Source organism: Paramacrobiotus metropolitanus, unplaced genomic scaffold (genome assembly GCF_019649055.1).
Source record: "Paramacrobiotus metropolitanus isolate TYO unplaced genomic scaffold, Prichtersi_v1.0 Parri_scaffold0000049, whole genome shotgun sequence".
Lineage (NCBI taxonomy): Eukaryota > Metazoa > Tardigrada > Eutardigrada > Parachela > Macrobiotidae > Paramacrobiotus > Paramacrobiotus metropolitanus.
Window position 1 is genome coordinate 166,352 of NW_026570269.1, and position 25,605 is coordinate 191,956.

The window sequence follows — 25,605 nt, forward strand, 5'->3', positions numbered from 1 at the left end:
AGCAGCAGGGCGAGCATTCATAATTTTTACCTTAACAGCTGTGTGAAAATTTATTCGACATGAAAAAATTTATTAGACGTGACACCATAATGTAAAAAGAACTTTCTCATTAGGATACAAGTCATTTTATCAGAATCAGATTGATTATATACTAAGCAGTAATTACGATGTCTTCAAGTACCTTGAAGTTGCTCGCGAATGTTTCGCAGGGCTGACGATGGATGCTCGCTCCCAAATGGTCAACGGAAACCACTTCCGGAAGACTACGTTTGCAATACGTAGGAATGATTCCTTCGTATTTCAAACGTAGTCTTCTAATTAATGTGTATAGTGGATAAAGACGTAGTGGTCTTCAAGGTAGCGATGGAAAAATATCCTGTAATCTTACCCATGAATGTGCTTACAGTTGGGTTAAACGTACGAGTACTTCTTAAATAATGGTTCATGCACCGATTCTAACACCACATCCCGTACCCAAAGGGTGCTATGCTAGATAGTAGATACTGCATTGATTCATTTTAAATTGCGGTAGGTATATAGTTTTACTTCACCAAAATTAGCCCAAATCGTTCCAGTCGTACACTGCCGTTTTTGCCGTGGTTCTTCTTTTCTGTACCGTATAATTATTGGCAACCTCGGAATCCAACCTCTTACTAATCGATCCAGCCGGCGCGGACGATAACATAACGTTATGGAGCGCGTTGGTTGTTGCTCCTAGTCCCGACAGGCAAAGCGTTTGTTGCTGGCTTTCTTCATTACTCATGTCACTACTCTGACCGCTTTTTGGTGTTACAGTATTACCGCTTTTCGGGTGCTTTTATGGAATTTGTGAAAGGTCACGAATGTTCTCCCATAGTAAACAAAAGCCGTGCTAACTTGAAACTGTATTACGACGTATACGGCGATAACTTTTCTTTATGGGAAATATTTCTAATTCCAGTGTGAAGTAGTTGTAAACTAGCCTTTATCTGATAAAATCTTCACCTGCAAATGGCCGGTGGTGGAGTGGCTGAACTGCAGTTTGTTGGATATGGTTGCGGTGGTCTGGCTTTGCTGATCATCGCTTTAGCTATTCCGAGTAAGTCCCAGTTTGCTGGTATGGATGGATCCTGTGGTTTGGATTTAGGGTACTTTTCAGTTGTCAGCTTCTAGAATTCTAAACTAAGGATCAAGAAGTTTACATTAATTAGAAGTTGGTAAAAGAGCATTTGCTTTCAAGCTGCTTGAACCTCAGAGTCACTAAAATCACAACGGTTTTATCCTTTTTTTTGAAAAGCAATTAAAAAATGTAACCACATCGACATTTTCATTGTAGCAACATGCATTCTGCCGTATCACGAGTACGCCCTCCTGCATATCGTGAACTATACGCTGCCGCTGATACTTGTTGTTGCGTCACTCCGCGTGGCCTTCGCAGCACAGGATGGACTGGCCCTGAGCGTGGACGTCCGCCAGCTAATGCTGCGCATGACCTTTGCAATCGGTCTGATTGCCGTGTTTTTCTACGATGCCAGCCTCTGCAATCAGGTCCTGAACCAGGTTGCAAAAAAGACTGGGGTGATCTCCGTCCCTCGGATCAGCAGGTGTCCACGCTGTATTGGTTGTACACCTTCATCAACCTGTTCTACGAGGTCATCCGCTACGGCTTGATGTTCGGACTGCTGATCGCGACGACCATCTGGATCCTGCGTACCCACAAGGTCGGCCCAGTGGAGGACACTGATGGTGGTGAAAGCGGACGAAATACTGCCATGTACAAGGTTGACAACGAACGTGTGAAGCTGAATGCTCCCGGATTGGCGTAGCGCAGAGGATAACGATGGTCTAGTACCTTATCACCGCAGTGGGGATAGGCAGCCCCATAGACATTTTGTAACCCCTTATTTTTTTTTAATTCATTCATTATCTTTGTAGAATCTAGCAAGCTTATGCGTCTCTTTTAACGGTATATATACTTAAAACTCACCATAACTATACCGCTAATGATATCGTCTATCTTGTAATAACATTCGTGCCACCGTGCCAGCATGGTACACTTAAAATTGGACGTGTGCGTGTTGAATATTTGTACTTATATGTCGCTTTTTTAAAATTTTATTGTTTTTTCTGTTCTTGCGAATACTTGCATGAACACTGTGAAAGCGCTTAAGTTTACGTATTATGTTTCCAAAATACGGCGTTGCTTCTGAGTCTGGAAATACTGGCTAGTAGGGGTCAATACCCAACACTGCTCTTTGTTTAAGGGTTCTTATACCGACGTAGCATTAAAGAAATATGAGCACCAAGAATCTCACAACCACACGAAACATCAAAAACGAAAAAAATAATGTGCAGTGATGAGAAAGGTCACACGAAAGCGATATAGCAATGCCAATGCTCAATGTTCAATTCAAAATAAAATAAGTCAATATGAGATTCAAAATAACAATCATATGAATAAGCCAATATGAGATTCAATATGATAAGAACATTAAAATATTATACGAGGGTACTTAAATAAATACTGCTTTTAAACTTTTATGGAATCCAAGATGCACACATTTAATCTAATATTTTTAACGTACTATTTATACACTCCTTACGCATCTTTTGCGCTCGTACTCTGATTCAAAAGATAGAAACAAAAAATTAATAATGATGTAAAACTCGGCTCCGGCATGTGCGTCATTTTTAATTGTGAAAATTCGCATTATCGAGCAGTGCTCTGACTTATGCTGACTGCCACCGAGAGCGGGCAATGACCCGGCCATGAGCCTACTGATACAGTTTTGGATGCTCTATTTAATAAAAATAATTACAGTCATATTTCTAGTTTCATATCGTATATACGATCCGCATTACTTATTTAAGTCCCCTCGTAGATACTTATAGATATATGGTTTTTGGTATTCCACAATTTAGACTTTCATCATTTAGACTTCCGCCGTCCGCGTCTGCTTCTACTCGAAAGAAGAAACAAGCAATGCGGCCGCCAACCCATTGATTACCACAAAAGTTTGGTTTGCACTTTGCACTTGCGTGCGGTTAAAATCGTGTGGTTAACTTGGAAAGGGAATGACGTAAGGGTCACGGAGGATTCACGTTGTGCCAAGGCGAGTACTCGTACAGTTACTACGGTCGCACAAACACAATAACTCTTTCGATCTGCCCTTACTCTACATTGATGTGTACCAACAAGATTTTATTAAATTTTGTGTACCGTATGCTTGGGCAAGGTGCATAAGGCTTGGGCATCTGATAACCCGGTTCTATTCGAGAAAAAATTAAATGCGCGGCAGTTATAACGAAACTGCAGCAACCAGCACAAAACCCAGAACTAATACATTTCTGCTGGCCATGGTTATTATAGACTCTACAACAACAAGCAAATATGAACACAATGCAATAAACTCGGAGAACAGCTATAGTGGGAATTGGTAACGAGTTCTACTTTTTAACTGCTTTTAAAGCCATTTAATGCTGAAAGCATTAAATGTCGTTAACGCAGAGCTCTCGTAGTACTTAGCAACGAGACACGCATAAATCGGAGAGGGGTTCGATGTGTACCGCAAGTGCTCAGTACTTATTCATCGTAAAAACAACTGAACACTCAGACTTCGTAAAAATTTCGCGCAAGAATGCGGCTTTTCTACATGGAAGGCAACATTGGCTCTGGAAAAACAACTCTTTTAAACCAGTTACTGAAACTGGGAGAGCGCGTGGTCTTTGAACCCGTTGAGCAGTGGCAAAATGCGAATGGGCGTAACCTTCTGAATGAATTTTATTTGAACCCCGCCCATGCTGGAGCGGATTTCCAGCGTGTTGCACTGCAGTCCTTGATCGAGAGAGAAAATTTATACAGTACTATCATCAATACGGGAAAAACCACACATAACCGGATTTTCCTAGAGCGATCCCCATACAGTTCCGCCTGTATTTCGCTCGGATGGGATTCCGTGCAGGCTGGCTGCCTCAATCAGCGTTCGAGGAACTGCAGCGCACATACCGGCATTATGAGCGAACACGATCCCCGTCTGAACATCATATTCTTTACGTCCGGACAATGCCAGAAAACGCACTTGCCCGAATTCGTTCCCGTGGCTGTCCGGAGAAGACAAAAATTACGCAACAGTATATAGAGGATCTACACCACAACCACGAGCTTCTGTTTTTCTCACAGAAACCCCCCGGAATAGTTTCCGTTCACATGGTCAACAACGACGGCGATGTTGAACTACTTGCCGATACTGTGCAGAAGATCGTGGCGAAGCTAGCACCGTCAATGATAACCTCCTAAACGGCCGTACAGTATAAACGTCATTTTCACTTATTCCTTCTAACCAGTCTTATGATTATAACTACTTAGTATTATTATTATATCATCTTAACTCTCTGTTGTGGCTAACGTAGGAATTCTGTACTTAATTGGGTAATCGTTCGTATATTTCTTCCCATCAATTGCTTGTTCTTTTCCTTACACTGGCTGACCTTTAATGTTTATCAGGGAATTTATTTAACCGTACTAGTATTATTCTAGGCTTCCTCGAGTGGTAATCCGCAAATAGGATCTACTAAAATTTTCTGTTTACGGTTAGCTCCTGGTATACGTTCGTTATTGTGTGGATTTCTTCCTTAATTCACTCGATCTTTACTTCTTTCACCGAAGATTTTACTGCAGCTTTCATATACACAATTCCTTAAAAAATTACCTTGCGAAATCTGAAATTTTCATTACGTACATTTCAAGTACAATACATCTTAATGACAGTCAATTCTCGTTAAGTCGTACTTATGTGTGTTTTCCCTCCTTTGTTTCTTATATCTTCAGTCGCCATGGCAGCGCATTATGGTATAAAATCTTTTCTATAATATACTTTATACTTAATGTATTTTTTAACAGTCGCTCAATATTTACAAAAAATAATTTAACCGTTTAATAAATTATTTCGTGCTGTCGTACGATTACAGTTCTATAGATATTTCGCTAGAACTACATAAATAACATGGTTAACATTTGTTATCAAAATTTTGTACAATTATTGACATATTGCAAAATACCTATGCCGCAAATCTGCTTGAGCTAACGGTCTAAGATTCAAATCTGGGTTTAAATTTCAATGTGTAACGAGCGAGTCAGAATTATCCCACAAGTATACTTAGTACGATAATTCTTCTAAAAGGTACATCTAGTTACGGGCATCAGCCATCCACATACAAAAAAGTAATGCAAGTGCGAGTTCACTAACGATAAGTTGTGAGAAAATGCTATATTGATTTCGGTGAATTTTCATAACAATACCGGCACGAAGAGTTGAGGCAGTACTCTTTTACCTTTATTTTTTTCCCCTTGTCTGTCTGCCTACTTTTAACTAATACTAAATTAGCTGTGTAACGAGTTCTACTTTTTAACTGCTTTTAAAGTTCTTTAAAGTCAGGTCGGTCGACTGCTGTTTGATTTTAAAAGCGATTACCATGAATTTCAGAGCAAAAACTGGTGACTTATGCACAGCAAAACAAAGCAGGAGAAACATGATCTTTTTTAAATTTTTAATGATTATCTGCAGACTGCAATGACGCCGGTTAGGCGTTATCTCGAGGTTTCGTCAGATGCAGAACGTTCATCGCACTGCAGGACGCGTGTTTGATGTACGCACTTTGTAGCAATTTACGTCTGCAAGGTGACACGTCAGTTTTCTGTGATTGCAATCACTTACCCGGTTCTACGGCAAGCAGTTTTTTGACGTGCTTTAGACATCGTCGGAGCACAACACGCCGTCTTTAGAACGGCATGTTTCAGTATACTTATGGAGCCCCTTTTTATGTACATTTTTACGTCTAAAATACATGGTCTACGGAACCATATTATGGCTTTTTGAAACTCAAAAAGCACCCATCCTAGGACATCTTTTGAATGAAGAAGACACGGGGTGCGGCTGATAATGTGAAAACTGTCTTAAAGGTCAGTAATATTTTTATTTAAGATCAGCTCTGCAAATCTTTGCATATATTAAAGACTAGTAATGTGCAGTACTCAATTACTCATCCTCGTACAGCCACGGTATAAAGGAGTTCCCCGGTTCTATTCGCGAAAAAAGCGCCCATGTATTCTTCATCCAAAAGATGTCCTTTGGATGGGTGTTTTTTGAGTTTCAAAAAGCCATAATATAGTTCCGTAGACCAAGTATTTTAGACGTGAAAATGTACATAAAAAGTATACCGTTCTAAAGACGGCGTGTTGTGCTCCGACGATGTCTAAAGCACGTCAAAAAATTGCTTGCCATAGAACCGGGTTCGGTATAAAGGATAAAGGAGATATTAATTTCTTATATACCTTGGTACAGCTATCAGTTAATGGTAAAGCTAACTGACTTGTTTGAATACTTAATACCTTGTGCCGCGAGTAAAAACAGGCGAGTAAAAATACCGTACTACGTATCCCGGATTTACTTCTTACGCATATTGATACACATTTAACGCGCTAATGTTTAGCTAATACATAGCTATAATATTATAAACAATTAAATGACAGTATGGCTTCGTTCAATATTCTGAAAACTCAGCATTCTGAAACCAGCTCCGGTTCCGTACTTGCTTGTAGCTGCAGAGTCGAGAAAATTTCTAAGACTTAATTTTACGTGACTTATAAATAAACATTTGCCGCAGAAATGAGAAACCATGTATTTGGTTTTACTTTGCTTTTTAGCACTTACATTTTGTTATTTTGAGATCGGTAAGCTGACAAACCCTAAACGTTGTGCTCGTAGCAAAGCATACTATCTATACATCAAACCGAAATGGTCTTTGTATGCATGGCCGGCAAAGATGAAAGATGTGTGCTCTTCACAGCTAGTACCATGATCCTTCGTAAATTGCTTCGTATTTCTATTAGTATCTAATACTTCTATTCCTGTATCCTTACCGGCACATACGGCAGGCGCATCCATAACCAGGTGTGTCTGTAGAACTAATAAATCGATTTCGACCAGCCTTGAAGCCACCGGTAGGATTATCTGTTGCTGTGCTGAAATCACAGTAATTTTGAATAATGGCAACACTCATTCAAACTTAAAAGCAATAAAAAAATTTAAACCTAAATTTACTTAAAAGCAATAAAGCGGTACTTAAAAAATTTACTTAAAAGCAATAAAGCGGTAATACATTTGTAGGCGAATTTCCGAAACGTTGAAATGGTCTTACGAAAGATTTGTTAGAAAAAGATCCAATGTATCCCTTTTTTAGGGCTGAAAATTGTACTCGAACTGCGGCAATTTGTAACTTGCAATTTGGCGGTTTGTAATACAGTATTTCCATGTGGCGGCAGTTGTCTGGTAACCAATACTGGTTATACGATCGTTTCCAGAACTTCCGGTAGTGTTACCGCTTCCCGCTTAAAATTTGCATCTTTAGTTTCTGCAAGTTACAAGACAAGGAATTTTGTGTCTGAGCAGGTTGTGCACAAAAAAAATAATATGTGAAAAAATATTATAATTACAGATTATTGTGAAAAAATATTCTATATTACAGATATATCTCGTCTGAGTTATAGTGGCTTCCGATCCGCTGTCTGGATTGCAGCGTGAGTAAAAGTGCTCGAATGTATTTAAAATGCGCAAATTGTGTGGAAAAATACTTGCGCTCGAGAGTAATTGCAGGTGTAGATTGTTCCTTGTTGCTCTGGCTGACTTGTTGGATTACGATTTGGGATTATGATAATTTCTTCCGAGCTTGGAGTATGTGCAATCGCCTTTAATTATTACTGCAATTCGCTGACATGCGAGTAATTCATCGTGGAAGCCGAAAGTGCAGTCATGTATGCCGTTTCCGATCAACATAGCGTTTGAATAACAAGATTAACGGTTTGCAATAATCATCATACCCATATCCAGGAAAACAGCGTGCACCAGACCGAGCGCTTCCGGGATGGTAAGTTAATCGCATAAAAAGCCGGATGGACAGAAAAAGTGTCCTTTCCGCGGCCGACTTTTTGTACCGTCTGAGCCATTTTTGTAATTAGACCGTGCGATGTGGCGGAAGTGATACAACGCGCGCCTTTGCGTCGAAAACAAGCGTATTCTCTGGATCACGGTAGAGTACATCCCGGAGCTCCGCTGCGGCTGCCTACATACCTTACAATACTGCCGGTGTTTAGCAAGATGTTGGGAGAAATTAATAGATAACCAACCACAAGGAACGCCCACCGGCTCCCATCCGACAATGTAAAACAAGGAACTGAAGGAAGATCACCGTGCACACGTTATCGATTTCACCCACCGCTAACCAGCTCCACTCATTCCTCGCCGAGCTGTGTGAATCTCAGGTGAATGAATCAGATTAATTTGTGAAATTGCACGATTAGACACTAGATCCTGTGGCACATATTTCGACACTGCACCATCTCTGCTCTTTGTCGTTAACTGCAGTTTCTCCCATCTAAAAGCATTTATTTTTAGTTTACTGATACTTTGGATAATTGTAGGATATCGCAGTGCTATTGGTCGCAATACGGACACGATTTTCTAAACGTTGGTCACTGGGCTGATTGTCGAACCGACCAGTTAGACCACAACATGGTTCTAAAGGTCACTCGCATCGGGCTCCAGGAGCTAAGAGGAGTTGGATTTCTGCTGGCTGGTATGGGATTTGTCATCTTCGGCATGACCGTACCATGTAAGTAATTTCCATGGAGGTGCTTTCATTAATAATCTTTGTGGGCCTGTTCATGACACGTTGACGCATCACGCGTTGCCTGCGTTTAATACTGATTTATTTACTACAGTGCACCACTACACAGTACACAGTTATAAACGGTGTACAAGTACATGGTACTATTGCGCATTTATGAAGTAGACAAGTACCACTCCAAGAAGACCTAATGCACGATTACGTGCATTGTCGACGCCAATTACCTTACTGATCCCAGAATGAGCATAATAATTATCACCTGGTTCTATACTTAAATCTGACCCTATTTTCGCTATGTATTCATGGTTTAATCCGTTGGCAAGCGTGAAGCACAACCATGCCGTGTGTGTGGTGTTTGCTATAACCGTTTTGTCATCTATCAATACTGTAAATAATTATTCTATGTGTAAATTTCTTTATCACAAAGAGTATTCTATATTAGCAGCAATATTTTTACGCATCGCTCTTATATTATACCACAATGATTATTGCTTGATCGGACAGGGCTAGTGAAGCTGGTTCGTGTGGTATTAGTGACCGTATTACTCTTATTACATAGTTATGTACAATACTGCACTCGAAAGTTAAATCGCAGCTAGCGCTGAATCTCAGAGATCATGTATGGTGTTTTTCAGTGACATGCATGCTGCCGTATATGGACTTCGCCTTCCTGCATGGCTACAGCTATTTTATGGGCCTGCTCCTTATGTACGTTGGCTACTTAACCACGGTCACCGCCCGTGACATCGCCGCGAAATGGGACGCGATCCAGTCGCCGGACCAGCTGCGTCGTCTCATTGTGATCATGGTCGTGCCCTTTGCCCTGATCATGCTGGGATTCGGGGAGATGTACAAGTACGGCAAGGAAGACGGTGGTCTGCTTAACCAGGTGATGGGACAGATCCGCCGAAAGGAGTGGGGCGATCTCAGCCCTACGGATGGCCAGGTCACCGGGCTGGAGTGGATGTACACTATCAGTCATCTGAGCTTCATGGCTGCCCGTCTGGCGTTGGCTTTCGGGGTCATCCTCAGCACGGTCATCTGGATTAACGGGGCACAAAACGCCGCTGACGCCACCGCCGCGGCGCCGAACGCCGGCCGTCGCAGTGAGGATGCAGAGGTACGCGGAACGACGTCGACGTCGCGGGGGGAGGTTACATACCACGCCCAGACGGAGCGCGTGCGGATGCTGCACTCCGATCCGCCGGCATACAATGCCAAGTTTATTGTGCATGAAGACGCGTGATGACGGTGCCGCCGTAATTAATATCATTATACATCGTTTTACTGGCGATTCATTCATCGATTCATTCTTCAACATCTGAACTTCATTACAACGATTTCTACGTATTAGATTCGCGATATATCACTGATGGCTTGACAAACTTGTATGGACTTTTATATATTGAAATTACACATTAATACATTATTGCGTTGCGCTGCATGCCTGCGAAGGTTCCAGACAAATGGTGCTCACATTCTTGATTTACGGTTGTGCACAGTAATTAGTTACTTCTGTTTTTGAGATTTTTTCATCGGATAATCAATAGATTCGGAATTTTTACTTCTGCGGAATTTTTGCGCAGCTGCTGGCATAGGTAAATGTAAATTTACCGAAAGTGCTTGTATACGGTACGCCGTGAATTCGATACAAGGCATGCTACAACGTATATAGGAATAAGCTGCTACATCAAGCCTTTACTGCACGTTCTGACGCCTTCAGGAAATTAATTTGCAACAGTTTGCTTGGAATAAAGAAACCAATTTCATTCTTTCCAATCTCTCCAATATCAGAAAATTCATCAGGGCGTATATAGATATGATGTACTATATACCGTTATGGCAGGTCCCCAGATGATTTTAATTGCTTTGTGTTGGCAGTATAGGCACAAAAACTAGTTTTCAACTTTATAGAATGTGCAGTGTACGTGTGCATCCTGCGGAATTTACTCATAATAAGTAACAGTACGCCTTCCGATTAACCATAAGTAGTTTAAGCAAGACTGTACGTAAGACAAGGAGTTATTACTGTGGACGTTGCTGTTGTTCCTGCAGTTTAACAACAATAACCTCGAAGCAACAAACAGATGCAGCCTTGAACTACTTCGTAAAACCCCAGAGTGAATAAAAACCGTCTGCTTTATTCGTGATAGCGTCAATTTTAATTATATTTATCGAAGTCACCCGTCACCAGCTAACTAAATAGCAAAACCACACATAGAATCAACTTTCAGGATGCGCTATTTCATGATTTATGTGGGTGTCCTGTGCCTGACCGGAAGCTATGTTGCATCGAAGGAGTGCTTCAAAATGGCGCAGCTAAGCCTACCAGGAGCTGAAAACGAAAATAAAGACTTGAATGGTTGGAAGAATAGTGGACGCTGCTCCTGCCAGGAAGCAAAAAAAGAAGCCCAGAGGCGCAATGGTATGTGCCGGCCTTTAATCGGACACTGAACGAGAACGCCTTATTTAATTAGAAATAAAAAGCCGGTTATGATTGGAATTAGTAGATATTCATACCCCTTACAATACTCGTATACTTTACCAAGTATAAATTAAGCTGAACTAAAAAATTTGCAGCACCCGGCACGTATATGCCGCAATGCGATTCCAAAGGGAAATTCAACAAACTGCAGTCCTGGGGTAGCACCGGTCAGTCATGGTGCGCCAATCCTGAAACCGGACAGCAGATCACGGCGTTCGCTAGCCCTGGAAAACCTCGCCCCAACTGCGCTCAGACAGTGAATCTGACCGTCAGATGCAAAAGCATGGACTGCTGAATTCACTACGTAAACACTATCTTCCGACTGTGGTATCCTGATCAGTGATTTATATGACGCTCTTGGGCTACCCAATAATGTTGTTATAATATTATGTACCACCGTACTCGTACCTACATAAATCTGCTTACAAATTCCTGGTATGTTATTTTCGGACATAGTATCATACTACAGTATGCATGTACAAGTACAATACTTGGGCGGGACTTTGCACGGACACAAAGGACTTTCCTTTGTTTAACGTAACGCAAAATTCACCAGCTTGTAAGAATAAGAAATGTGTTTGCATTTACAACGCGATATCATGAGGTAACAAATCGCCTTTTTTCCCCGTGTACTGTGTAAATACATGGGCGAAGGTCTAAAAGCTGAATAAGATATCCTTAAAAACTGGCGCTTTTCAAGAAAATTTACTTAAAAAGCAGATGTTTATGATTCTGGGTTTACAGGTTGTTATTACATTCTGTGCACATTTCACAACAGGAAGCATTAAGATTCGTGAATACTTAGACACGCTGCGGTGGCGGTTACACGAGAGTGAGGAGACCAACCGAGAGCATACAACGATCGACTTATCTTTTACATATTGGTATAAGTTTTTTACTAGCCATCGGCTGCGAGCAGCGGCGGTGTAAACAACAGAATAAATTAATTTCCATATACAGTATAACTTAAAGAGGTTGTCATTTCGCACAACTCACACAGAAAAACCGGAAACTGTACAAACTGCAAATTGTAAACTTAAAAAAAACAAAATTTGAAACGTTATTTATAACCGCTGAATCCAGTTATTCAATGAAGCTTTCAATAACCAGAGTGCTGCCAAAAAACTCTTCTCTGGATTTCATATGTACCTTCTCGCGCAGCTCTTCATACATGGCAATCCATCCATCCTTCTTTGCCCCGCTCAATCTGCCAATGACATTAAAACAAGATTTCATCACAGCGTCCACTTTGCAGAAATACTCATATTCCCATAATTCATCCACGAAACACATGATTGCATAGCGCAGGTCAGCATCCATGCATGACGATGCGCTCAGTTCGCCCAGCAGAGCCTGAACGTCGGCGTCGTCACTAACTCCAAACAACGTGCACGGCGTTCGGGACGGTACCGTCTCTGTCATGGATAACTCCAGCACATCATCTCCCAGTTTCTCCTTGTGCTCCTCTTTGGGCTTTTCCGTTGGCTGGGATAAACTGGCTTTACGAGTCTGAATAAAACCATCTAAGGAACGCTGGCCGGATATGACAGGTTTGATTTTTCGTCGCGAGTTCGTTCTCCGCACTACGGTCGTCTGGATCGGTTTTTTAGGTTTCGCCAGGGCAACGGCTCGCTTGACGCTCTCGTCCTGTTGTTGAGCTTGCCGCGGTGGATTTTCGTTCTTTTTCTGATAGACAACGAGGATTTCATCCAGAATGTCCTCGGGCAAGCTGGTCAGCACGCTTGTGTCAACCTATTCACAAAAAACAGAGCACGAATTTTACAAAAACAAATTATCAGAGCAAAAATTCATCGCGCTTCTCCGGGTATAACCGCAAAATTAAATTGTAGGATTCAACAAAACACACGCAAATCTATAAAACTGTACGCAATATTACAAGCAGAAAAGCGATGGCTCGGGTTTATATTTGCCTAGTTTAGTAATAAAAAACGCAGCTACCCTGAAAACATAAAACAGGTCACCATAAACCGCCCAATGAATGCTGAAATTTCGAATATGATGTGACTTAAGAGAGTCGTCCATACCTGAGATGGACTGGGCAGCGCAATATTAACGCCTGACTTGAGCAAAGGAATCTCTTTGGGCGGTGTTTTTACCCGTAGACACATTTGCACCATCCCGCCATTTCTGAGCAATTCGGCAGGGATGCCTCTGACAGTCAATGGGACTATCTTTTGACCTTCCGCTTGAGTTGTCGTGACAGGAGCCAAATCTAAAGTCTGCTGTTTTGGTCCGCCAAACAACGCGCAACTCATAAAAGCAATTCTCCAAAAATTCCGGGGCACACACTGAATTCAGCTGCCAGGTTGCCCATATAATCCGCGGTGTGATTTTCGTCTTTTTTTCCTGTCGATAGCGAATAACGAACGGTTCATCCAGGTAGCACAGCGTTGCACCGTACATGGATGGCGGAAATTTTGTCATACCATACTCTTCTGGAATGTCGAAATAATTAAACCAGAACTTGCATTCAACATCATCCAGCATTTCTTTGAATACGGCCGCAGCCGGTCGGTCCAGGTCCGCTTTAGATTTGTCACAATGATCAGTGGCTTCTTTTTGATTGTTTGTCGAAGTTTTCGGCTGCGTTAACGGTACCTTGTTGCCTGAAGAACTGGAAGAATCGGAAATATTCGCCGAAGGCAACTCCGGGGCGCTAAGTTCTTTTTGGGATGTTATTGATAGAATGGCTTCACTGATACTTTCCTCGCCGCAGCACAATTTCTTCAACAGCGTTTCGTTTAGCAGGATAGGTTTACGGTCACCAGCGCACGAACTTTTATTCCTGCTATCCAAAACTAAAGCAAATCTGGCAGCCAAAATGCTCCACACACGGTCCCAGCCAACTTCCGTTACTAAGTCCAACGGTGCACCTGGTTTCTTAGATTCTACAACAGCTGGCATATCGACCGGCATTTTAGGAAATGGGTGCACCGTAATAACGGACTGCACTTCGTCTGCTGCGCTTGCCGGAGGAGCGCTTTCACCAGCTTCGTCAAAGCCCTGCAAAACAAAACATAATTATAAAACCTCTCAAAGCAGTCAAATAAACTGCTAATGCTTGATAATTATTACACAAGCAATCTGTGCCACAAAATAATTCATAATACAACTCAGAGCAACAGCCACCGTGATATAAAAGGTTGTAATTATTACTTCATCATCGAGATCAGCCTCCAAAAACATCGCCGGAGACCCTGGCAATGCACTGACATGATCCATCTCTCCACCGCGGCCAAATCGACCCTGACCTCCTTCGATGAATCCTGAATCTGATTTCTTGACTTCCGTCAAGCGGGTGATCATGATTCCAATCCCACGCACTTCCTTGACATCCACCGCACTTTTCTTAAACAAGGCAATCGTTTCACGTGCAACGACGTCCGCCGAATCGGATGCCTGGATCAATAGATTGTAGTCGCACGTAAAAAAGAGCCTACGATAGACGGTACGATATACAGTAGGCTCTTGCACGTCATCACGGCGTACCCTTACCGGACCGTTTGACGATAGGACTGACGGTACAAGGCGGAGATATCGTGTGGCATACCGTTAAGCTCTGCGAAATAGCAACCGCTCAGGGTGGCGGTTGCAATGATTTGAACGGCTGAAGTTGCCAAAACCACGGAACTATGAATTGTTTTATGAAGTTCTGATGATTATTGATCAATGAGTGAAGTTATTCAAAACTAAGACAAAATTCTAAGAAGTTTTTTGATACCAAGTGAGAGCAGTTTCTTCGAAAACAAACGAAACTGCAGCTTTTTGAATTTACCATGTAAAGCTTACGGAGCAGTTGGAACAAGCTCTTCACTGATACTCCGTAAGCGCCATGTGTTAACTGCAAATGACCATAGCGAAACTCACCAAAGTTCGAATCTAGCAGTTTTGGTACCAAAAACTAAGTTGAAGTTTCAATTCTAATCGGGTTTAGAGCTGAATGCTATAGAGGACTCACAAACGCGCTAAGGCTGAATGAAATTTCCAAGTTTCACTTCGAAGGCAAGACTCGAGCGTATATCGTATACCGTTTGTGGCCGTTAAAAGTGCGACTACTCTGATTTCTCGACGATATGCTTGCGGTACAGTGTCCCACCGTATCGTATACCGGACCGTATATCGTAGCGGTGTGGCGACTACAATCTAATGACACAGACCGGTTGACGGCGTTGCAGTGTCCGCACCCCATAAATTTGGGCGGCTCGAATGGTGCATCCGGATGGCGGACCAACAGTTTTAACGTGATTGTCTGCCCAATCACACCGGCCTGCTGCAGACGCCGTCGTACTTCCTGACCAAGCTCCTGCAGGAACTTTTCCATTTCATCGACGGTTTTCATACGAATTCCGTAGTTAACGTCGGCAGAAACCGACTTTCGAAGCAGTTTATTCTGGACTTCTCGATCGTCCATCCCTGCACAAAAACTATGATTTACTACTTTGTAGTGTTCCTACGTGGAAATACAAACACGCCAGTCATATCAGACTTACGCAAATCTAATTACGAAGACCTTTACAAAAATTTCAGAGCTTCATTCAGATTTTTTTTCTAAACAGTTGCTGTTTCACCAATTTGATACTTCCGCTGCTACTTTGTATATACTTAACAACCTTATGGAGTATTAAATAAACACTATCTATTAAACCACTATTATAGCAGGTTATTGTTTCCACAAGCCATGCAAATTTGGATCACACCTATACTCAAATTTCCACGCAGCGCTTTACGACCAGTATTATTACCACTGTAATATCTGGAATAAACTGAGCTTTTCATTGAATAAAGATGTTGTTAATCATCAAGCTCTGCGCCCGTGCTTGCATTTTTTCTACTGCAGTCCGATGATGAGTCTCGCTGTGTACCTCGTGCAAAATTGTAGAATTTCTGCCCATTCTTTTTTCCAAATTCTTTTTGAAGCACATTCAAGCTGACTTTTCTTAGATCCCCACAAGTTTTCAGTTGCAAAGTTTGGAATTTCTCCGATGCACTATAGCCGACACCTGGAAGATCGTCCACAGGAAAGTCGGCCATGAAAGCAGTAATTTCTTCGTCGGGAACATAACGGTGACCATTCGGTTTGGCCTTTTTCGTGGCTAAACGCGCGATTAACTGATTAGCCCCCAGTCCAGCCGATGCGTGGCAACCTGTTTAATAAGTACACGTATAAATAACTAACGCAAATGCAATTATTCGCTCCCCTCCCGCGCTCACCAAATTGGATCTTTAATTTTTTAAATACAACAACAACAAAGCAAAACCGTTTTTCCATATACGAGTACTGCACTATGCAAAGGACCAAACTCACCGGTTTTTTCGTAAATTCCTGAGCGCACAAAAGCAGCGAATTCCCCGGCGTTGCTTTAGTCTCCCGCAAAATATCCGTACAATTAACGATCATTTCATCACAGCTAACTGCTTCGATATCCAGTGTAAAACTGGCCATAATTTGGTAAAAGACGGTGGATATCGCTTTATACCTTTCGAACTCATACGGTATCGTCGCCAAATTTGGACACAGCTGCTTGGCCTTTCCAAGGTACATCCCATTCTTCAAACCCGCCTTTCTTGCTTCATAATTACAAGAAGACACCTCTGAACGGGAGTTGAACTCCTCATCGCCTTCGGACACCTTCCCGTGGCCGGTGCGGGCATGACAAACTGCAACAGGTTGACCGACCAGGTGCGGACGCGAAATAAGCCCGGCGGAGACGAAAAAACAGTCAAAGTCGATGTGCATGATAACCGTCGGGCAATCAACGGATTCACGGAAGCAGTACATTTCTCGCAGGCGCTGGCGACCGGAAAACGTTCGGTCGGAAGCTTGTTGGAGGCTGCGGACTAGCTCTTTAGATTCGGTCTTCCACATGGAGAGGTGGTGCAGACGCGAACGGGCATAAAACTGCTGCAGATAATTCGCATCACCGGCTTTGTGAGCAACTGTTTCCTTTCTGGGATTTGCAACAATACTTCCAGGGACATCATCAGTGCGGTTGCAAGTTTCCAAAGGTTCTGAAATACAAAAGATCATTTATTCGAATTTCTGAAATTCGTAATAATTTCAACAGGCAACAGTCATCTGAGTAACAAAAATTGGAGGCGTGGACACAAAGGATCCGTTATTTTAACGATTAACGTTCAAATACTGAAAATTACTTAATTTAAACTTCCAAATTAAAATTCAGGATAAAACAGCGTGGACCATTTACTACCGCCATGTAACAACGAATTTTTGATAATAAATCTTTAGGATTAATTTTACGAAATTACATTTAATCGAAATCTCAAACCTCTTGACAGAATCCGGAGAGTAGCAGCAGACTTACTTTTGGCACTTTCATCCTTTCGTGCATCCGCTTTCCCGCTGTTGGAAGCGCGCAGAGGATCTGTTTTGGGGTACAGCTCAAAATCCTCCCACGGCAGCAGTCTGCCTTCCCTTACACTCGCCACAATCCACTCGGGTTTAACAACCTTTTCGTCGCGCAGCTGCCTGATTTTGGTAAACGGCAGATTAGTGGCCACAAGGTGTGTGGTGTTGGTACTCTGATACAAATGGAAGGTGCCTCCATGCAGCATCATAAGGCGCTTTAACTCGTCGGAGGGGGGACTGGTGATACCGTTAACAGCAATGGCGACTCCCTTGAAGATTTCACTAGCACCTTGCATTTGCGCGGCTGCCTTCGCGTAGTGCGCATCTCCGTGAAACTGATCCAGCAACTTGCGCTTCTTGGCAGCCATATAATCACTAAAATTCCCCCATCGATCATCCTCTTCGAAATCATCCTTCGCTCGTTTAGCGGGGGCATGGTTAGGTGCGAGATTGAAAATGTCGAAAAGACGCGGAGTTGCAGACGCCTTATCAGGCTGCTTGTTCATGATCACGGGATTCACAGCACGTTAAGTACTGAAGTGCCCGTTCGTCCAAGTCTCTCACATTTTGTATTTCTCAGCCTTTAAAAATTTAAACTTTAAACACATCAGGATGACACACATCTAGAAAAAATTTATAAATATTTTGCACTAAAATATAAAAAACATTCGATTTAAACCAGATTTAAACCAGAAATAGAGTTTACTTTTTAAAATTAAAACTTCACAAAATATGGAAACCTTTGACGAAAAGTCGAAAACTGGTATACTGTATCTGTACCGTGGTCCGTAACACAACTCGAAAAAGTGGAAAAACCAAAACATTGCCGTTGCGTCGTTGCATTTTCATGTTTGTACGCGAACTGATAACATTTGTGACTGCCGTCTCAGGGGACTGCTATTGCTGCTTTGATCGGGCGGCTGCTTCACTGTAGCTGGTCTGGTTTCGGTTTGTGTTTTGCACTTTGCAGGAGCAGTTTTGGACAAAGAAACCTTGCGGTTAATTATGGTTCGAAATTAGGGACTTCTGCGGTCCCCGAATTTTCTGATTCAATAATTTTCTGTGAGACAATAGCTCAAAGATTGTACGTAGTTACATGGTTGTGCGGTCTGCTTCCAAATGGTGAAAAACGATGTCTGGCGCTTGGGCGCCGTAGATGTTCAGCTGGAGGAGAATGGATTGGTCCAGCACGGAATAATTGCTGACTTGCTTTCCGACAAAAGTCTCGTGATCGATTTCGGGTACCCCGGTCACCATGCGGATGTGGTGTCTACTACAAAATGCCGAGATCACGGCCACATTGGCGACGTGGTTGTGGGAGAGTGTGTAAGCACACTGTTTCAGCGGTCCCCTGACCATCCGTGGTGCTGGTATCCAGCGAAGCTCCTGGCGTATGATAACCAAAAGGATGTCTATGATAATGGCAATGAGCTGCAGTATGCGTTTGTAGAGATAGATGTCGACGGAGTGCTGGTGCGGGACGTCGTGCCGGCCGATAGAGTGGAGGTTGTGGGTGATGGGTTTCAGTCTGCGATGAAGAAATATCGTAAGCATACTATTGAACTGCCCGATGATCAAGAACTGAAATCGTTGATGTCCCATCCTCGATTCTGGAAGATGTGGAACCGTGAAGCAAAGGTTGGATGTGGAAAATATGATGCAGGAACTCTGACCTATATTGTTTTGGACACGAAAGCAATTACCACCACACAATGCGTAAGGATCGTAGAATTTGTCACTTTGTGGGTCACGGGATTGAACGGAATTTCCTGTGTCTGTATTGATATCGTCTCTTTAAATTTATCTACTTGTTATAAAGTAATAAATATTGATGAACGTATCAATACAAACGTCGGCAAAATCTGATTTGCGTAAATTGACACAAATCCAGAATGTAGTGTACATCCTTCCGTACTCGTACACAAACTGATTGAATAACTAAAACGGATTAAGTACTACTGTAATTCCCACGAAGAATTATGAATACAGAAATCGAAACGTGCGCAATACACGGTTTGATGATTTTTTTCTTTTTCTAGGTGGGTGTTTTTCAAACTGTGCGAAATACGTTATTCTCCAGATACGACTGGAAGAGGCCATGTCAGGAATCTTTGCCTACAGGTGCTGTAGCATCTTTGTAGGCACTCCGCGTTTTTTAGCCGAAAAATACTATTTTACTTCACTGTTAGGTGCGAAAAAGCTGAAGGCTGAAACGCCGGACACTGAGCAGGAGCCGGAGCAACACTCGGTCTTGAGCAATCTTATTTTTCCTTTGCTGCCGGATTTTTTTCGTGGACTTTTTGCATATCACGATATAACACCCAACCTTGTACAGTTGGCGCGTGATTCCAGTCAAATGGTCTTTATGCTGCCGGAAATTCTTGTGGAAATCGTGTGCTATCTCGACGTAACTAACCAACAGCGATCCCGTCGAGTTTGCACAACCTGGAATCGTCTGTTGATTTCCAGTTCTGTAGTGATCAAAGTTGAAGTCGACTTGAAAGTGTATACGGCTCCTGATTCGTATGACCGTGTATATCAGTATGAGAAGTTACCCTTGACTCTTCTTAAAATGGTCAACCAAAGGACCAGAGCGCTGATAATCACCGGACGGCTTTATGATAAATGGACGTATACGCCGTTTCGCGCGATCGTCGCCATGCTAAGAGCCATGAATGTGCGCGTTCCCATGATCGTCATTAACAAGCGCACAATTTGGGCGAATGATCTTCTTGACTATTCCGATCCGCTGCGCGTAAGTTTCCGTTCAGGATGGCGAGACGTGTGTGGGAAGTTGGCGCTGATCGACGCTGAAGTACGCTCACTGATGGAATCGCAGGATCTTCTCAGCAAGGATTGCTATGGTTCGAGCGATCGCGTTCGCGAGAACTGTTTTGGAGTACAGCTGAAACCAGCAAACCTCGTAATCCGTACGATGGACACGGACTCCTTTTTGAATGAGTTAGATAGTTTGTGCCCGGAAATGAGTTCCCAAGATTTGCGTTCACTTCGTCTGCAGTGGAAAACAAGATCGAAAAGGGCGAGGAAAATTCTGCTGCAAGTAAGTGTACAATCCATTTGTAGACTTTGAATACTGCTGAGCAGCAAGACGTCATTTGAGTGACGTTTAGCTACGTTAAATATTCAAGACTTACGCCAATCAAATCCAGTCGGCCAGTTTTATAACTATTTTTACTGTCAATGCAGGTATTGCAGAAGTGGCAGCTGGACGAGCCATTGTTAGCAGAACAGCACAAAGCGAACTTCAGATATCTCAAAGTGACCTCTCTGCGGAATATCACCTTGTATGCGCTGCAATATCGTCTCCGTCTCAGTTGATACTATGGTAGTTATGGAATTCCATGGGATGCATAGAAGTACGCTTTGTGCTCGAGATTAGGCAGTTGTTTCCGGAAGTCGACAACGAATGCACGGGCTTATGGGCACCGGCTAGCAGGTTCTCCGTTTCTGTTTAATTGTGACTGGGCAACTTAAAAATTACAGTTGTTCCGTGCTGTGAAAGGAATGCGTATGGCAGTAGACGGTAATAAGGGATTCCTCCTATAGAATCCGCTTTCTTGTCCCTGTACAACCAGATTGATTTCCAATATGAACATGCAGTGCCATGCGCTGACCGGACGAAAAATCAGCGACCTATGGATTATTTTTTTATATCGTACACAAAATGTATTGGCGACCGTTACAGACGGTCAACGGATATGCCTGGTTAAGGGAAAACGGTATTGTAGCACTGAATATCTCTTGCTTCTTCGCACTGAGTTGGAATTTCGGAATGCTGTTTTCCCTGATTGCAAATTTGTGATTAAACTTGGTCATTGCTAAATATTGTGCTGCCGAAAATAGGCTGTATTCAAATTCAGCAGTAGAATTTTGCTGCCATTGTTGTGTAAAGTATTAGCCGCAGTGAACCGGTGGATCAGTTCGTCACGTATAGCATTGATTGGCTGGATAGTTTGTTCATTAGTTGACCTGTGAACCGCAGCAAACCCATAAAAAATCCAATAAATCTGCCAGTGTACGTTTCTGCGAAAACATTACCCATGATGAGCATATAAAAATCATTTCAAATTCAAGCTCACGGAAAACATCCAAGGAGGAATATGTGCACCACATAAAGACATAAAGACGATCTAAAAGAGATTGCACCGGAGAAGAAGATCATTACAATCCGTCTTCACATGACGGAAACGTGGCTCAGCAGTAATTACGTCGATAAACCTCGTCCCAAGGTTGAACCACCCGGCATAAAAAGAGCCATCAACGGCGCACCGCTTCCGATATTCCCAGTGGAGACCGTCACACATAACAGCCGGCGCGCACCGCTTTCTGCCAATAGTGAATGATATTTTCTTTGCCCACGCCGTTGACACTGAGGACATGGACTGGCAAGCAGGAGAACATCTTGCGCCACAGCGACAACTCCCTCTCCATCTCCACACCCTCCACTTTTATGCGCAGCACCTGACCGGCATCCGCACACGATCCGGTCAGGTAGACTTCCTCCAGGGAAATGGGACGCACTCGCTGACAGGCTTCCACGAGGCGACGAAAGGCCGGCCGGGTAATAATATAGAACGAACCCAGGACGAATTTCGGGAAGTTGGATGTGTCAGCCACACCCTCCTCCTCAATAACGTCACCTGCAATGCCAATCACATTTATTAAAAATAAAGTAATTTCCACAGAAACGTAATGGACATTTGTAACACTGTAAACATATTGGTGCATTAAATTTCAGAAACTAATCTGATGCTCAGCTTGATAACCGATCTACAGTTTTTCAAAAGTAATAAGATCCATTCAAAAGTGTGTTATTGTAAAAAAAACGTTAATCTGATTTGTTCACGGACATAAATAATGGCCGATGATTCGCGACGAACTTTCATAAAAGAACGAGCTATTGCCGGTTTAAACATATTATAGAAGGCTGCATTTACTATGAACATTTCTAATAAAATCAAAGCTGTAGAGGCTCTACACATAAGCAATTTAATTTTCACGTTCCTTTAAATTAAAATTACCCAAAATAGCTGCTGCGTGGTCCAAGCGCTTATTTAGCGCGTTGTCCAGCATCGTTTTCAACGATTCCACTTGCACCAGCACATCGACATTCATCCGCAACATAAACTTATGCGGGCAGTTTTCATCTGCCCACTGCAGTGCAGCGAGGGTCTTGAGGTATTTCTCTGTAGAACTGGTCGGCGTGTTCAGTTGCAGAATATCCCCGTTCTGCAACGCTTCCTGCTTAATAGTTTCTTGAATGGTAGGCACGTGTGAGACCGCTAGGAAAAACACCAGATTGCCGGAGATATAGGGAAGATACTGATTCCAGATGTGCCGGTATTCGACGCGCAGAGCGCTGTCTTCCGGTTCGGTGATCACGGCCAGAAGCACGACATCGCTGCCGTTGGTGGATGTATTTTGCGTGCAGAATTTGTGCGGGTAGATGGTAATATCGGGAAGGATTATGGTCGGCTGTGGCGGGAATGTGGTGATGTCGTGCATCCGACGGACGGGGACGTTGGGCACCGCTGGCGTCCAAAAAATTATGGGAGTTACGGCTTCAGGTGCCCCTCCGGAAGTGTTCACGCGCTCACTGCAATATAACGGCCAACTAAAGATTTACTGGAGATTGAGACAACAGAGAATCGGAAATGTGAAAAAAATACGGCTCTTTACAGAGGAAGCACAGTCGTTACAGTCACTTTCATAGCAGTACCGTACTACAGTATGTACTCTTACTCTTCAGTAACAGATTAGCACTTTAGCAGCTAATTTCGCATTGCAGTTTTAGTTTTAATTAGCTAGTCAGTGCAAAGTGCGATCACTACAATGTTGCCGTAAATCACTAACTTTAATTATAAGTATCCTAAAACTCAAAAAGTTGCAGATAGTATTATTGGATAATATCGATACAGATAATTCCCTGTAGCAGTTCCTACCGTAGATCTTCTACCAAAAGGTAGATACACTGATACACATACACATAACGGTAGATCGCCATAATTATAAATTATGTACTGCATTGTAAATTGCTACACTCCGCTATGATGCGTTTGGAATAACTTAATGGACCCGGTCAACTGATCCTTAATACAGTCGATAATTACGCATACAAAAACAGATAACTAAACAGATAACATTGCAAATTATGTTTTACAAATTATATTCATTAAATTTGGACGCTGATTATAAAAAAAGTTTTCTAAAAATTCTCACTTCATGGTATTGTTTACTCCCGTTGACGGTAGAGCTTCGCTAGTGTGCGTCGCGTATCCAAACGTGCCATTTAGCCACAGCGCTAGTACCGTTATGGCGGAAGCCGTTATCACAGCAACAAATACAACTGCAAAAATGATCAGTTTCTTCGTCCGCGATGCCGGTAGCGGGAAGGGATACGTGTAACCCACTCCCGCATCGTGAGTATCGTTATCGTCCTGCAGGGGAGCACTGGCAATTGGCAGCTGATTACCAACGCTTCCATCGGCAACAGCAGCAGCGTTGTCGTCGTCCTTTACGCTTACCGGTCGTCCTCGACTGAACCGTGTTTCTTCCATCATAAAATGACTGATGCCTTCACAGCGGTTGGTGTCTCCAGATACTTGCTGTGTTTAGATTAAAGAAAAACAATTTGATGATTATTCGGCATAGTTTGGACGAGTAAATGTTGCTTCCGCACTGCCGATGTAGTCTCATAGTAGAAATCAATAGTGGTGCCACAAGCTAACTATGTACATTTACATTTGCGCTTGAATTTTCCTGTGCACTAAGCGTTTAATTATTCTTGTGCGCTTGGGAAAAAAGAGAGTCTGGTTTGGTTTCTGTACACCTGTTTGAGGTAGAAGGAAAATCTTTTATCGAAGTGGCTTTGAACATTTTATTAATTCCGGAAGCTCTGATAATACACGTTTATGCAGCAGCTTTATGGGTGTTTCAAGGCACGACCTTTGAAATAACGATAAGATAAGCAGCACGACTGCCATGTACGTAATTAAACTTTATGAGACGGTAACATTCAAAAATTTTGTGGAGAATGTGATGCAAATAACCATAACCAAGATTAATTAACTCCCGAATTAAAATGTTGGTCATGTTGACTTGAGTAAAACTCACCAATGCATACGCTCAGTGCGCCACGGTAACTACTGTAGAGTAGCTTATAAAAGTATTGTTATTTTTGCATTTTGGTGCAATAACCTACGTAGGGCTTGTTACAATTTTTCTGTTTTTGCGCATGCAGTTAGTATGGTTGCATGAGTAAGTAAGTTCATACATAAATTAAAACAATGCTTGTTTTAATAAATCTGAAGTGAAAATGCTTGAGTTACAGATTTATAAACACATGATTCAATTCAGTGTTCACATGGACTGCTGCTCAACAAAAACCTCGAACATGAAAACGATTGTTATACTGTTGTAATTATTGTCCTGAACTACTAAAATCATTAATGACATAATCTGTACTTGGTCCATACTGCAGATACAGTACACATTAATCATAGCAGTGATATTCATAATGCAAATTACCTATACCAACTGTGTCTGGAACCAAGTGGAGAAAGTATGCCGGTAACGTATTCATTTGATCAGTGTTCATGAAACACTGTCCCAGTATTGAAAATTTTGTTAATGTCACGAATGTGGTATTAAATTAAATACTGCACGATCCAGATTTGAGATTCAAAAATTAAGATGACGAATGTGTGTTATTTTCTAAAAAGCTCATAAATTGTTATATGGTACAGGGCGAGTGCGACCGAAATCTTGACAGAGCCGTGGTTTGTGGTTTGTGATGAGTTCGGCACAGCGGACTATACAACTTATAAATATAAAGTGGTTTGGCACAACCAAGAGAGTCGACGTACTTCAGGTAAGCACATACAGATCAGTGTATTAAAAGCCGATTTTATCGCCATATAAGTAGATTGTGATGAGTCAAAATTAAATCGAGTTTTCTTGATAAACCTAAATATTTTAATTTACAGATAAGGATCGATTAGAGATCAAACTTACTTGGCATAGCTTTCTTTAATTTATCTAAATCTGCAAG

At 42.3% G+C, this 25,605-nt stretch overlaps 6 protein-coding genes across 12 annotated transcripts; 4 read left to right on the top strand and 2 right to left on the bottom strand.

The window, feature by feature from the left end:
* Positions 1-338: 338 nt before the first annotated feature.
* On the top strand, positions 339-2,170 carry LOC129592037 (uncharacterized). 2 transcript variants are annotated; one of them, XM_055487979.1, is made up of 2 exons: positions 339-1,127; positions 1,316-2,170. In XM_055487979.1, the coding sequence occupies exons 1-2, from the start codon at positions 991-993 to the stop codon at positions 1,803-1,805; spliced, it is 627 nt and encodes a 208-aa protein (XP_055343954.1). In that variant the 5' UTR covers positions 339-990; the 3' UTR covers positions 1,806-2,170. The 2 variants fall into 2 exon arrangements, with proteins under 2 accessions (XP_055343954.1, XP_055343955.1); XM_055487980.1 differs by having other exon boundaries at positions 339-1,078.
* Positions 2,171-4,120: 1,950 nt separating this feature from the next.
* On the top strand, positions 4,121-10,098 carry LOC129591950 (uncharacterized). 6 transcript variants are annotated; one of them, XM_055487847.1, is made up of 6 exons: positions 4,121-5,938; positions 7,504-7,902; positions 7,994-8,064; positions 8,129-8,296; positions 8,456-8,646; positions 9,297-10,098. In XM_055487847.1, the coding sequence occupies exons 5-6, from the start codon at positions 8,547-8,549 to the stop codon at positions 9,905-9,907; spliced, it is 711 nt and encodes a 236-aa protein (XP_055343822.1). In that variant the 5' UTR covers positions 4,121-5,938; positions 7,504-7,902; positions 7,994-8,064; positions 8,129-8,296; positions 8,456-8,546; the 3' UTR covers positions 9,908-10,098. The 6 variants fall into 6 exon arrangements, with proteins under 6 accessions (XP_055343822.1, XP_055343821.1, XP_055343819.1 ...); XM_055487846.1 differs by having other exon boundaries at positions 7,504-7,789; positions 7,866-7,902; positions 7,994-8,296; XM_055487844.1 differs by having other exon boundaries at positions 7,504-7,555; positions 7,632-7,902; positions 7,994-8,296.
* A 704-nt stretch (positions 10,099-10,802) lies between these two features.
* Positions 10,803-11,834, top strand: LOC129591918 (saxiphilin-like). The gene is made up of 2 exons (XM_055487796.1): positions 10,803-11,086; positions 11,242-11,834. The coding sequence occupies exons 1-2, from the start codon at positions 10,897-10,899 to the stop codon at positions 11,439-11,441; spliced, it is 390 nt and encodes a 129-aa protein (XP_055343771.1). The 5' UTR covers positions 10,803-10,896; the 3' UTR covers positions 11,442-11,834.
* A 52-nt stretch (positions 11,835-11,886) lies between these two features.
* On the bottom strand, positions 11,887-18,316 carry LOC129591919 (DNA repair protein REV1-like). Its single transcript, XM_055487798.1, is given in 9 exon segments — positions 11,887-12,898; positions 13,192-13,216; positions 13,218-14,170; positions 14,324-14,603; positions 15,325-15,580; positions 16,030-16,311; positions 16,473-16,523; positions 16,526-17,176; positions 17,455-18,316. Coding segments are annotated over 9 exon segments (3,753 nt in total). The 5' UTR covers positions 18,041-18,316; the 3' UTR covers positions 11,887-12,229.
* A 196-nt stretch (positions 18,317-18,512) lies between these two features.
* Positions 18,513-21,552, top strand: LOC129591893 (uncharacterized). The gene is made up of 4 exons (XM_055487748.1): positions 18,513-19,250; positions 19,574-19,655; positions 19,724-20,595; positions 20,742-21,552. The coding sequence occupies exons 1-4, from the start codon at positions 18,654-18,656 to the stop codon at positions 20,871-20,873; spliced, it is 1,683 nt and encodes a 560-aa protein (XP_055343723.1). The 5' UTR covers positions 18,513-18,653; the 3' UTR covers positions 20,874-21,552.
* A 19-nt stretch (positions 21,553-21,571) lies between these two features.
* LOC129591894 (uncharacterized) lies at positions 21,572-24,398 on the bottom strand. Its single transcript, XM_055487749.1, has 3 exons — positions 23,775-24,398; positions 22,577-23,151; positions 21,572-22,195 (listed from the first exon to the last, which is right to left on the bottom strand). The coding sequence occupies exons 1-3, from the start codon at positions 24,113-24,115 to the stop codon at positions 21,852-21,854; spliced, it is 1,260 nt and encodes a 419-aa protein (XP_055343724.1). The 5' UTR covers positions 24,116-24,398; the 3' UTR covers positions 21,572-21,851.
* Positions 24,399-25,605: the final 1,207 nt, after the last annotated feature.

Bases quoted from the DNA above. Each gene is read 5' to 3' on its own strand.
- LOC129591893 (XM_055487748.1), top strand. From the start codon at position 18,654: ATGGTGAAAAACGATGTCTGGCGCTTGGGCGCCGTAGATGTTCAGCTG. The intron at 19,251-19,573 runs GTAAGGATCGTA...TTCTTTTTCTAG, and splicing joins CAATTACCACCACACAATGC to GTGGGTGTTTTTCAAACTGT. The intron at 20,596-20,741 runs GTAAGTGTACAA...CTGTCAATGCAG, and splicing joins CGAGGAAAATTCTGCTGCAA to GTATTGCAGAAGTGGCAGCT.
- LOC129591918 (XM_055487796.1), top strand. From the start codon at position 10,897: ATGCGCTATTTCATGATTTATGTGGGTGTCCTGTGCCTGACCGGAAGC. The intron at 11,087-11,241 runs GTATGTGCCGGC...AAAAATTTGCAG, and splicing joins AGAAGCCCAGAGGCGCAATG to CACCCGGCACGTATATGCCG.
- LOC129591950 (XM_055487841.1), top strand. From the start codon at position 8,547: ATGGTTCTAAAGGTCACTCGCATCGGGCTCCAGGAGCTAAGAGGAGTT. The intron at 8,647-9,296 runs GTAAGTAATTTC...GGTGTTTTTCAG, and splicing joins CTTCGGCATGACCGTACCAT to TGACATGCATGCTGCCGTAT.
- LOC129592037 (XM_055487979.1), top strand. From the start codon at position 991: ATGGCCGGTGGTGGAGTGGCTGAACTGCAGTTTGTTGGATATGGTTGC. The intron at 1,128-1,315 runs GTACTTTTCAGT...TTTTCATTGTAG, and splicing joins TCCTGTGGTTTGGATTTAGG to CAACATGCATTCTGCCGTAT.
- LOC129591894 (XM_055487749.1), bottom strand. From the start codon at position 24,115: ATGATGGAAGAAACACGGTTCAGTCGAGGACGACCGGTAAGCGTAAAG. The intron at 23,152-23,774 runs GTGAGAATTTTT...GTTATATTGCAG, and splicing joins GGAGTAAACAATACCATGAA to TGAGCGCGTGAACACTTCCG. The intron at 22,196-22,576 runs GTAATTTTAATT...TTGGCATTGCAG, and splicing joins CCACGCAGCAGCTATTTTGG to GTGACGTTATTGAGGAGGAG.